Raw genomic sequence first — 12,543 nt, forward strand, 5'->3', positions numbered from 1 at the left:
ATAAAAGTATTTTTATTTTTATTTTATTATTATTAATGATAATTTAAATATTACTAAAAGTATTAGGTAAAATATTCAAAATTGCTTAATTTAAATTCAGTCCATATTAAGCTTGAATACAAAGCATGTGGACTTGATTAAAATAACCACCAAAAATAATATTCAGCGAGAACTTTAAACATGTATTGTGACAAATTACAAGACTGTTGAATGACCAATGCATGGTAAAAATAATATTCAACACTGACTGATAGCCCTGAAGACATGTGCTCTGCAAAACTAATGCATTCTTCTGTTTGAGCAGGGAAATTTCAAAGCATTTTAACAGTTCGTGTAACATTTTTTGAGTCCATAGAAAGAAAATTATTTTGAAAAGCCCCATTATGAAATCAGAGCACTTCTTTGATGAATGGAAACGTATCAACCTCCTGATATGTCTTCACAGTTTAGTTAAGATATTTAACAGTTAGGTCTGAACTGGATGTTCATATATATATATATATAGGCCTACATACAGTATATACAAGTCTTTATTCAAAGTCACTTTTTAAGTTTTGCTTTCCTTCACATTCATTTCCAGCTGAAATAGCCTGAAGGGACCTGAGGTGATTTTAACACAGGAGTGAATAGAAACACAGGAATGACTTCATGTTTGCCAAGCTGTCCGCTGTTTCCATCAGAATCTTAAACGTGCAGAATAATCAAACCATTCTGTAGGGGTATAATCATAATAACTCCATATTTCAGCCTCTTTCAATGCGGTTCACATTTACACAGTGAAATGCCACTAATGGTTACACACAGATGAAGAAAATCAAATAATATGACCTAATGTTAAATGTTTCAGCATCACGATCAATCAAATAATTATAAAAATGAAGCTGAATTGTGTTATACTCTTGAGTGTCCTAGACTTAGATAATACGGGACAATAGAAATACTGCTCTTTTGCATTTATATTAAAAACAATTTTATACCGTACATGCATCATCATGCAATGTGTTTTGATTACAAAAAGATAGAGGAATGGAGGAATAAAGCACATTTTGAAAAAATGCACATTGTTACTGTATTTGAGTACATGACCTTGATCATGATAGTAATGCATGTGACAAACACAGCTGAGTTAGCTTAGCACCTCCTTTTTCTTTACTGCACCCCACAAGCACAAGGTCTGCCAGACTCTTTGGTGCAGTAAATCCAGGCTCACCACTTCTCCATGTTCTTGTCATTGGTCACTTCGCAGCAGGCTGGTATCTGAACAGTAACTACTTCTCTTTTTCAGGTTTGCCTGTCAAATTCCAAAGCCCACACTCAAAGTCACTCAATTATGATTACATTACATAAACTACAGAACTTGAAAACTGACATGCATGTAGATATAAAATTCAAAATTCACAATTTAGGACACACACACATATATATATATATGTCCTTCATGAAATAAATTTCTCACATTACTTACCAAAAGCAATAAATAAATAAATAAATAAATAAATAGAACATTTGGCAGGACTAATTACCTTTTTACAGTGAAACTATATAAATATAGTACAGCGAAAATAAGTAAACTTATAAAGAAGATAATGGGTATGAGATGAAGCGAAAGCTAATTAGGCAGGCCTATACATTGATTTGTTAAAAAAAAAAAAAAAATTGAATACTGGTTACTGTGCCAGTAGAAATGGGTTTATTTTAAAAATCGATTAAAGGCTATGTAGTTATAGGTCAAATACAAATTTGACAACCGTAGAAATAATTTTTAAAATAGCATTGAATGAGCTATGTTGGAGTAGTGGAAGGAACTATTGTGTCATATTCCTTTAAAGAACCAGAATGCGTCATTATGACCCACGAATCAGAAGCTGTGTAGATGACACGTGGTAATATTTCAGGAAGTATTGAAAGTTCAGACTAAAGAATGGGAGAGAACTGGAATATGTCATGAGCGGGAACAGTATAGCTGCCTTATTAGCTATTTGAAAGCTTCCAATGAAAATGCATTATCACATTGTTATTGTTGTAATAATCTGGGCCACAGCGTTTGTTGACTCAAGGAAAATAAGAGGAATTTCTCTGGCATGTAAGTGCAGTGCAATATCTCGCTAGGTAATTAACGTTAGCTACCTGTAGGGCTAGCTGTCTTAAATAACGTTAGTTGTTTAAGTTAGACATCGATGACATCCAAGTACCTGGCCAACATTTTGAGTGACGGATGTAAGGTATCTAGATAGCTAACCAGCTCTGCTAGATCTGCTGGTGCACGGAGAAAGGAATAGTAACCTAGGTAGACGTCGTTAGGTAACTCTGGCTAGCTAAGCAAACTATTTGATCCTTTGCCAGCTAGCCAGTTAACAGTAGCTAAGAAGGTGTTGCAACAGCCGTCAAAATGCTGGCTAGTAGGCTAACCGGCTCAGGTAAATGTTCCAGTTTCACAAAACCTGACAGCAGCTGTGAATACTAGCCAGCTAGACTAGTTCCTAGCTGAATAGTTTGTAACTATCTGTAAGAACGGATAGGAGATATCGGTTTCAGTTAGTCTGCCAGTGTAACGTTAATACACCGCAATGGAGTTCTGGCCTGATGTCCACGTTTAACTTTAACCCCTGCTGCGCTCGTTGCACACTGTTCAGTTGATTTTCGGACAGCAGTTTGTGGGAAAAACACAAATGGATTGGTGACATTGAGAAGCTGTCAACAGTGAAGATGACACTGTGATCATGACTTCAGAAACCGTGTACCGGTGTGTAATTCAAACTGCCGGTAGTTTAATGACGTTTTGATCTAGCTGTAATGTTTCGACACTTGGGCACCAAGATTACTTGCCATAACTTTTTGTTTGTTTCATATTGAATTTAGAATTTTATTGCAATCGGACAGTAGTCAATGCCCATAACAAACCTTATCCACTTTATTATATGTACTGTGTAAATCGCTCTCGTTAAGAGCGTCTGCTCAATGACAATAATGCAATGTAGTGTAACATTTCATTTGACAGGCACTCCGATTCAGGACAACTTAGAAAAAAATCCATTTGGTAGGCTAGAACGACTTGTGAAATACAGTGCCACGGTTGAAAACATTTCCAAAAGGCATCAAATGTTGTCATACCACTATCAACAGTTTCCAGCTAGATATTGCTACAAGCTGATGTCACTGAGTTGTTTACTGCTGAGCTTTTTCCTTCAGTTATTAATCTGCCATCAGTTTCTCCACTAAGTTTTTTGTACAGTAGTAGGAGGGGGAGAGATCAGAGTTCAGGGAACCAAAATGTAGTCTGAATAGGTGGGTTTGGAAAATGTATAGTGACCCAGCTGTTCTGACAGTTGTGGCTACCACTTAGGTCCAAGGTGGAGAAGGGAAGATGGGTGACCCTTCCAGGAAGGGTTGGCAAGGCGACTGGAGGTAGTGAAGTGGAGTGGTCTGGCAGGAGTGTAGGTTTGGATTATGGATGATAAGTATGGGGGTGCTTCTGTTATTACAGCTCGGTAGGCTAGTTTTGTATTTTTTCTGAGACATAACTGGTAGGCAGTATAGAGACATGAGGAGGGCTTGAAATGATAGTATTTTGTTTGGTTGTGCATCAGTTGAGTTTGTGGATTTTTAATCAGCTGGAGGCCCTCGTGGTGTTTGCAGGGAGGTTGAGGGTACAACACTGTAGTTGTTCGAGGTTGGAAGATGTGAGGGCCGGAACCAAGAGTTGTGAGTTGGTGGTGAGAAATCCATTCATATTCCAGATGTTATTGAGCAAACATCATTGTTAGTGTTATTATGTTGTCTGTGGAGGACAGTTTATTAGTCAGTACCATTTTCACACTCTTAGCAGGCAGGGATGCTGACACAGACATATTGTGTATAGCTTGCATGCAGCTCAGTTTTGCTTAGAGGGACTGAGCTTGAGGTGTTGATTATCTCATTTTATGTCTTTGCCTTGATGTGTGGGAATTTGAATACCTAATTTTAATAGCCAATTCTTGTGCAATTTTTTAAAACTCCTGAAATATAAAATATTTTGTGGAAAAAAAAAATCTTTCAGTGGTTTTAAGATCACAGTCACAGTGGTGCAGCACAGAAATCGGCCATTCCACTATCTTAGATTACAATAGGCTGGGAGGGCATTGTGAAGAACAAAGGAGACAGAAAAAGAATGAGAACAGGCAAGGCACCTACGACTGAGGCAGCACATTGTAACCTATGGTGCTAATTATTACAAGAACACTCGAAAAATAATTAAAGGGAGTCAAAACATCGTTTCATGTCTGAATTTAATTAAGGACATTGATTGTGCCTTGCTATTGTTCCCTGCACAGAGCCAGCTATTCACATTAACTTGAGTAATTTTTAACAAAGCGTTGTGCGAAATTACTGCACATTCAAATACATTTTGTTCCGTTTTGAAGAATCTAGATAAGGATCTTTCTCAATTTTATAAGAGAAAAAATGTTTGAAACATAAATTTGCATTTCATGCATCGATTTCCACTGTAAGTTTGCTTATAAGACTCACATTGCCCCGGATGGATGTGGTTGTGTCAGAGGAGTGCATTCATGACAGCTCTTTCCCCATTCTGTGCCTCTGTCAGAGGCAGTACACCCCTATTGGTTTAGGTATTCATTCTTCAATTTGTATCTTTTTTCATTTTTGTAGACAGAAGATTTTATAAAGAGAAGAAGTCATTCCTCTGCATTGATGGTTCAGAAATAATTCCTTTTGACCGGGTGAATGATGACTACTGTGATTGTCTGGATGGCTCTGATGAACCAGGTAATAAATAAACTTTTGTCACCTCTGTATATCTGTGTGATATAATTGAATTTTGATCCTACATATCTTACAAATATTTGCTGTTTTGACCAGAATGGAAAATGTGAAAATATGAAAATAATTTGAAAATATGAGTCAGAGTTCATTGAGTTTGGAATCTCAGTCCTGGGGCTACAAAAAAGCAGTTTCAATTTGGACATGGATCACCTGGGTGGTATAGTAAAAACACAGGGATGTGCCTTCCAAGAAACCCACCAGTTATGTATTTTTGAGTACAGATAAAGATGAGGAGCCCAGCTGAACTAACCACCCGATCACAATATCATTGCTGAGCGTTGCGTGTAGAGGAAACATTGACACTTTGGGCCAGAAGGCCTGTGATTGCATAGTCTGAATTTAAGTACAGAGATATGAGAATGTTTCAAGCAACATCCCTGCTGCGTCTCACTGTTTGGAGGGGCCCCAGTGGAGAATGAATTACATTCTGAATCTGTCCAAACTGAATACAAAATAGCTATATTTAGTTAAATTAAGCTGATTGTTTTAATACAAATGACTTCACTACAGAAAACAATAAAGGTGATGACCTCTAATTGTGTGCGTTTATATTGAACCAAAGAGGTCTGAATTAGCATAATTATTGATTAAAACAGTGTGTGCATGCAAACTATTTTATCAGGCACATAAGAACTTCATACACTTCAAGTATAGACATAATTTGACATCTGTGGACTGCTGAAAATGCATTGTATTTGGGTAAGCATTTTGATGCTAGTTATTCTGCCAGCTTCATTTTGTAGGTTTAAATGCACCATCACAAATGCACAGCAGTTTGAAGGCCTGCGTAATTTGAAAGATCTACAGGGGCATTACAGTGATGGGTAAAAAGCAATTACTCAATGGTGGTTTGCATGGCTGGACATTGACAAGTGACCAGGTGCCCAGAGCGAGCGTATATTCCTCTCTGAAAACGTAGAAATTCCACATGCCTTCAATGACTTTCAAAATGGGGTCCTCTCACTTAGAAAATGTTTATTATATGGACTATGTATATAGTAGATAGATACAACGATCTTTGTGTATTTGAGTGAGTATTTTTTTTTTTTTTTTTGTGAGGTGTTGTTGAAAGGACCTGGTTTTCTCTTTGCACCCCTATTTCCAGCTGGCTGAAACACACCCTGTAACCTCTCATTATCCGTGGCACATCTGTGGCACACTATGGGATATTTTACCCATAAATCTGAGGCATGATGTTTGTACGTTGTTTACAAAAATACAGCATGTATTGACCCTTAGAACAATGCTGCCACCTTGGGTTGCGTTGTGAAAACTGCATAGTTGATGTATTTGTAACGTAACACAGACAGAATACAGACAACAAAGCACATTTAGTAATATGTTTATGAATGACCATATCTAAAGGATATACATTATTAATATTGTTTTTTATATGGTGCATATTAATGTGATGGTCAAGATTAACATAAAATCTAGGAAAGCTGAGCCCCAAAGTTATTCATTCTAATACAAACAAAAGTTCAAACTACATCTAATTTGTGTTTGGCAGCTGACTTAAAGTATGTCGATAAATGAATAAATTATTGCTTTTAACTACTATCATAGTGCTACTCACAGACTGAATGGATCCAGTATTTATTGTCTATGCCTGTTTTATTTTGCTCTGTTAAGCGTAAAGGAGGCAGTAAGCTTGACCATGCCACCCATAGTCATGACAGGCTCCTCAGAGGTTTTATTGTCTTGTTTCCACAGGCACTGCTGCTTGTTCCAATGGGCGATTCTACTGCACTAACCTTGGATTCCGTCCTCACTACATCCCGTCCTCTCGCGTCAATGACGGAATCTGCGGTAAGGAGAATCCTCGCTGTTCTCTGTGTTCCCTGTGCATTGACAAGGCAGCGGGGAAATATACCTTCTGCTCTTTCAAATGCTGATTCCATTCAAGTCCAGAACAAAATGTAGTACTTAATATGTGTAATACTCACAGATTCCATTTTTAATCAATAAATGAACTCGGCTGAAAGACATTGAAAGACATCGAGTTCATTGGTGCTAAATTAAATGAGAAAAGCAGGAATTTAACAAAATATCTCATTTAAGAAAATATGTCATTTGAATCTCATCAGAGTGAGAGATTAGGGTCCGTTTTTTTTTACATGGCTTACAGGTACTGACAGAAGTTCTTTCAGGGAGAGAAAACAGTACTTTGTCAAGGTGAAAATAGAAAGGGTGCAAAAACAGGGTTTTCTGTGGCCATTACTGGAAAAAGAACGTTTAGAACTGATATGTTTACAGCACGTCAGAATCACCAAAAACAATGTGGACAGAGTCTCACTGGCTGCCTATTGTGTCAGAACACATTTCGTAATCCATCAAACATTGACAATAGATAACTAGTTGCACACACTCTGGATCATTTTAACGGAAACAGATGGAGAAAAAAGGTGTACTTCACAGCAAGCAAAGAGTCCTCTCTCGAAAAGTACGGCCTTTATTTCAGAAAACCGCGTGAAGCCCAGTGCCATGTATCCGGTAATGAGATCGTTTTTTTTTTTCCCCCTCTCCTTTTAAGAGGCGGCAGCTTTCAAACGGAATGCTTCCTGCTATTGACATCTTTCCCCATCATCAGCCGGTGAGGCAGACGGGCATCGTTTGATAACACCCCGCTGCAGATGCACGCCGGTTTCCGCGGCAGCCAGCGGGGGATGCTTTCTGACAGCTCTGTGCTGTTTCACCACCTTCCCCCGTCTGCCTGTCTCTAAATGGAGCCACTTAGAGCGACGGCAGGTTTCTCTTAGCACATCAGAGAAAGCCTGGGCGCTTTCACGGCTCCCAGCGCCATGCCCCGGCCACCGCGCGCCGCTGTCCCCGTGTCATTAAAGAGCCGCCGAATGATGCGCGCCTCGCTGCGAGGTCCCAAAACGATCCGCTTCGAGCGAGGAGGACCCACGCGCCCCCCCTTCACACGACGCCTGTCCGTGCGTCGTGAGGCTCTCCGCCTTTATTAGCGCACGGTCGGCTTTTGTGCTTCGGCCCCCCGGCTTGCCTTTGTTTTGCCGGTTTGTGATGGTGCGTCTGCGGTCTCGCAGATGCAGATTGCGCAGGGGGGGCCTGCGCTGTCCGCATGGGTGTGTGAGCTGCTCTTTTTTTTCCCCCTGTTGCAGATTGCTGTGACGCCTCTGACGAGTACAACAGCCGCATGCGGTGCCACAACACATGCAGGTCAGTGGTAATGACATGTTTCCTCTGAGAGGAGAGATGAGCTCTCAGCAAGGGCGTGAATTACCTTGTGGTTGATCTTTCTGGAAGCCGGCCGGCGACCGGCTGAAACAAATTGTACATAATTGTAATTACAGATAACATGTATGTTGATCTCTTAACCCTTATTAGAGAGCGAAAGCTTCTGTAAAGTGGAACAAAGCCCATTTTCAACCTGGCTTGAATAGATAGAGTAGGCTATTAAAAAAGCCATCACTACTGTTGTGATGTCTTAGGTAGGTTCATACCTTGAGAAACTGCAAACTATTCACTGGCTTTTTTTTTTTCCTGTGTCGCCATTTTCTTGTGGGGAACAAGACTGAAATCTGCCTTCTTGTTAGGCATGAGATACCTGGACCTGAAACACAACTGTAAAAAAAAAACAAAACAAAAAAACAGTTCTTATTCTGCAAAAGACATGGTTGAAATGCTCACACACTGAACCTGTTTTCTCAAGGTTATCACTGAAAAAAAGAACTAAATTGTTAATGAAACCATTCATGTAATCTGTTAGCAACTATCTAAATATGAGAGAGGGCAGCTCAGGTCCAAATGCCAGGCCCATGAGGAAACATCTGGTCACTTGAGTCATCCAGACATCATCAGTGTCTTCTGCAGAGCACTTATGATTGGCTGAAGGCAGTGCCCGCCCATCCATATTCGGTGCTCCCTTACGATTCTGTCTGTTGAGCAATTAGAGACATATCTCAAGGTAGGAGCCTTTATATGACATGAAACGGTGTCAATGGCTTGTCTTATATCCTATTCAGTCATTTTAAATCTGGTTGAAAATGGGTCTTGTTCCATTCAAGAGAGAATAGATATTTATGTTTCAGGCAACATGGGGTAATACATTTGGTCTTTATCAAGACACACTTGATGTCTTTGAAATTTGTCATATGTTTCTGTATGGAATTTTTTAGTTACTGTTCTATTAAATCTATGTGTAATTCCATATGTACCACTAGGGGTCAGTTTTTCATCATCACAGAGAAAAAATGTTTGGTGTGGGTTAACGGCTTCTCTAGCTCTCAGCTGTTTTATATAAATATATACCTGTCGCTCCATTACCCACTGCATTTGGAACATTTTTTTGTTTACTGAAAAAAATGCAGTTATGTGAAATTGCTTAAAAATGGACCATTAATTCTTATGGAGGTGTGGTATAAATGCACACAATGTCTTCTGTATGATGAAAATGTAAGTCCCTTTAAAAAAGCTTTTTGTTCGATTCAACACAGCACATTGCTGCATTTTTCACCTTAATAAATATCTTGCATTAATGTATGCTCAGAAATAACATGCTCCCAGCTGTGATGGATCTTGCTATTCATGTCTACATTCTTGAATGAGATAATGATTGTTTATTCTAGTATGCGATGCAGGGGTTTATTCTATTTGGTCTAAATCTTGTGCATCAAAAGGTGTTTGGAATGGTTTCCAGTTTGAAAAGAAAATGAACCCACATAGTAGCACAGTAATTGAGTATATAGGTAGTATATTTGTCATCATTTCAATTAAATTATCTTTAGTGAATGGATCATGAACAAAAGGAATGTACAAGTCCAAAGCAAGTCTCCCATAGCTTTGGCATTGATCATTTAAACAGGTGGAAGGTATATTTAGACACATCATTATAAAACACTGCTGTTGTTTGGCCATGATCATGTTATCCATATCTTATGCTACTGTGTTGTTGAGGTGCTTTCATTGAAAGTTGATACAGCATTTAACTTGTGATTTAGGTGAGTTTAAAATTCAGGTGGTCTGTTTTGTTTTCTTTAAAGAAGCCCATTACCATTTTCAAGCCATGCAGGACGGTGTGGGTTAGTCATGCCTTTGTGCCCATTGAGGACATTCAGTGACATATGGCTCAAAAGATGTCGCTCCAGAAATGTCCTTGGGATTTAAGGTGTGTTTTGGTCAGTAACAGTGAAAGTTCTTTTCTTCAGAAGAAGATTATAGCACCTGAATCACAAACTCGGTAGCCTCATCTGAACCTTACAGAGCAAATGTATCAGCCTGGGGCACAAGACAATGTCATAAGCATGGAAGAAAAGGTAAGACAACATGCCAGTGTTGTTTCACGGCCCGGGATTTGGGTTCAGATGAGGCGATGAAGCGTCAGATTTGGTCAAACAGGTAGTAGTGTTTTGAGAGTATTACAGTATTATCATCAATCCTTATCAATCCTTATTACTACCATTACTACTACTGCTTGTACAACTACCCCAATACTAACTGCGTTCTTCTACTTCTTTTTCTTTTTAATATTATTGATAACATTTCCATGATATAAGTGTATTTTAGCAGTAGATACAAAAAAGTATTTCATATCCTGTTAAACTCATGTTCCATTTTGTTTGTGTGTGTTTTTTTTTTTCATTTTTAAATGCTGTTAAATGTGTCAGTTTTAATATTTTTTTCCACAACAGTGCTCTTTTTTTTCTTTCTCCGTCAGCTGCGAGCAGCTGATTATTAATGATAACGCGAAAGCCTTTTCTCACCACAGGGGATTTTCATCTCTGGCGGGCTTTAAAGTCGTGGTAACCTTTTGTGGGGCTCTGTTCTTTAATTTGATAGCGCGCCGATGTACGCCCCGTGCCTTTCGCTTCAAAAACAATGCACCTGATTACTATCGTGCGCCTTCCTGAAGGCTGCGTTTCCCCCCTCGCTCGGCGGAGAAGAAAGCCGATCGCGCTCCGAATCCACTTCCCCTTTCTCTTAATTCATTTCTTTCTTTCTTTCTTTTTTTTTTTTCCCGGGCTGGCTCGGAGTCAGCCTCCGACTGAAAGGCAGCCTCCTGCAAAGAGAAAGATTGCCTGCAATTTCACGAGCGGAGCAGTAATGACAGATTGTATCTTTCAGAGATCTGGGTCAGAGGGAGCGAGCCGAGGTGGAGGATCAGATAAGGGCCGTGAACGAGGGCCTCCACTTGAAGCAGCAGCTAATCAAGGAAGGAATTAACATTTGGCAGGAGAAACAGGTAGACGCTGTCGTCAACGACTCTCCCTCTCGAAGCTCGCTCTCCCTAATGAACGGTTCTTTGAAAACTAGTTAGTGTCTCATTTGTGCCTTTCCACGTTTCCCTCTCTCTAATTCCTCCTCCACTTATCGTCCGCTTTGATTTTTTGACGCTATTTGAGAACTATTTCAGGAACACGAGAGCGGCGCTGGAGGGTACAGGTTCAGACTGGATTGCGTATGACCTTGACACTGTAACAGGGAGCCATGCGCTAAAGCTGTGGCCCCAGAAGCCTCTATACTCCGGCCAGCGGTTAATCCGCTGATCACCCCGCCAGTGTCACCACTATAACCATTCACACCCTCAGCAGATCTGTGCTGATTTATGATTCATCAACGATGTTGATACGGCACAAAACTGCGATAGCACTGATGGCTGCACACGTGTATACGTGCATGACACATATTCACGAATGCCGATAATGCTAATATACAGATGGTCCTGTGGCGTTAAAGTGAGCGTGATATGACAAGTGTGCGCCGGATCGTGGCGTAAAACCCCAAGGAGACCGAGTTAGACAAGAGGGTGAAAGCGCCGACGCGCGAGAAAGCACGTCACCTGATTTCCAGCTGGTATTCCACCGAAGTTCAGTGGCACTTGAGGCTTGTGTTGATATTTTTAGTTTATGCCTTTTGTTTCTGTGGAGGATGACTGGCAGATTGGGGCTGAGATTAAATCCAAACTTTGACCCCATCCCCATTTGCAGAGTGTAAGCATGGTCCTTCCTTAAATTGTCACAGGGCCTTTGGTTCTGTTCCATGGGGAAGGCTTAATCCTCAACATTGACTCTGAAATATCATATAGACTCGGTCCAAGTTTATATTTATTCCAGGCCTTTGTGATGAGACACAGCAGTGTGATGGGTAATTTAATGTTACAGTATGTCTTGAAGCTGTGCTAGAGGGTTGAGGTCTGATGGCGTTAAAAAAAGAAAAATAATGACTCCACCACACACACACACACACACACACACACACACACACACTTTCACATATTAGCCTGTGCTGCTAACACAAAATGGGCTCAATTAATCATTTCGGCTGCTAAATGCTCAATGGATAAACTCAGAATATATCAAGTGTCCTAGAAAGGTAGTCATGCTTAGCAGAACAGAGTTCACAGAATCAATCATTGCACTGGGGAAAGTGTTTGAACGGAAATAAATACAATGCACATACTCAAAAACGCATGCATGCGCACACACACACACACACACGCACGCACGCACACACACACGCAGACTTATTACTTTTGTCATTAGTGGTTGTAAGCTATTACAGAGAGAATTATTAGGCTCTGCTTCTTTATCAGTTTCCTGCTGGGACAACACAGCTTGACACACATAATTAGAATTGTGTTTGGCCGCTCTGCCCTGCAGTTATTTTACCTTTTTTCTCATATTTTCATAACTGTTGCTCTTCTTACAAGGGGTCTCACTATCAGGAGTAACTTTAAGGAAGGCCCAAGCCTTCAGTGGT

At 40.0% G+C, this 12,543-nt stretch overlaps 1 protein-coding gene across 2 annotated transcripts in view; it reads left to right on the forward strand.

Moving 5' to 3' along the window:
* The first annotated feature begins 1,924 nt into the window (after nucleotides 1–1,924).
* LOC118793673 (glucosidase 2 subunit beta-like) overlaps nucleotides 1,925–12,543 on the forward strand; it is a 111,490-nt gene continuing 100,871 nt past the window's right edge. For both annotated transcript variants that reach the window (XM_036551903.1, XM_036551904.1), the window contains exons 1-5: nucleotides 1,925–2,083; nucleotides 4,648–4,764; nucleotides 6,535–6,630; nucleotides 7,947–8,004; nucleotides 10,909–11,026. In XM_036551903.1, coding sequence (XP_036407796.1) covers nucleotides 1,993–2,083; nucleotides 4,648–4,764; nucleotides 6,535–6,630; nucleotides 7,947–8,004; nucleotides 10,909–11,026 — 480 coding nt within the window. In that variant the 5' untranslated portion in view covers nucleotides 1,925–1,992. The remainder of the gene's footprint in view (nucleotides 2,084–4,647; nucleotides 4,765–6,534; nucleotides 6,631–7,946; nucleotides 8,005–10,908; nucleotides 11,027–12,543) is intronic.

This window comes from Megalops cyprinoides, chromosome 18 (assembly GCF_013368585.1).
Source record: "Megalops cyprinoides isolate fMegCyp1 chromosome 18, fMegCyp1.pri, whole genome shotgun sequence".
Lineage (NCBI taxonomy): Eukaryota > Metazoa > Chordata > Actinopteri > Elopiformes > Megalopidae > Megalops > Megalops cyprinoides.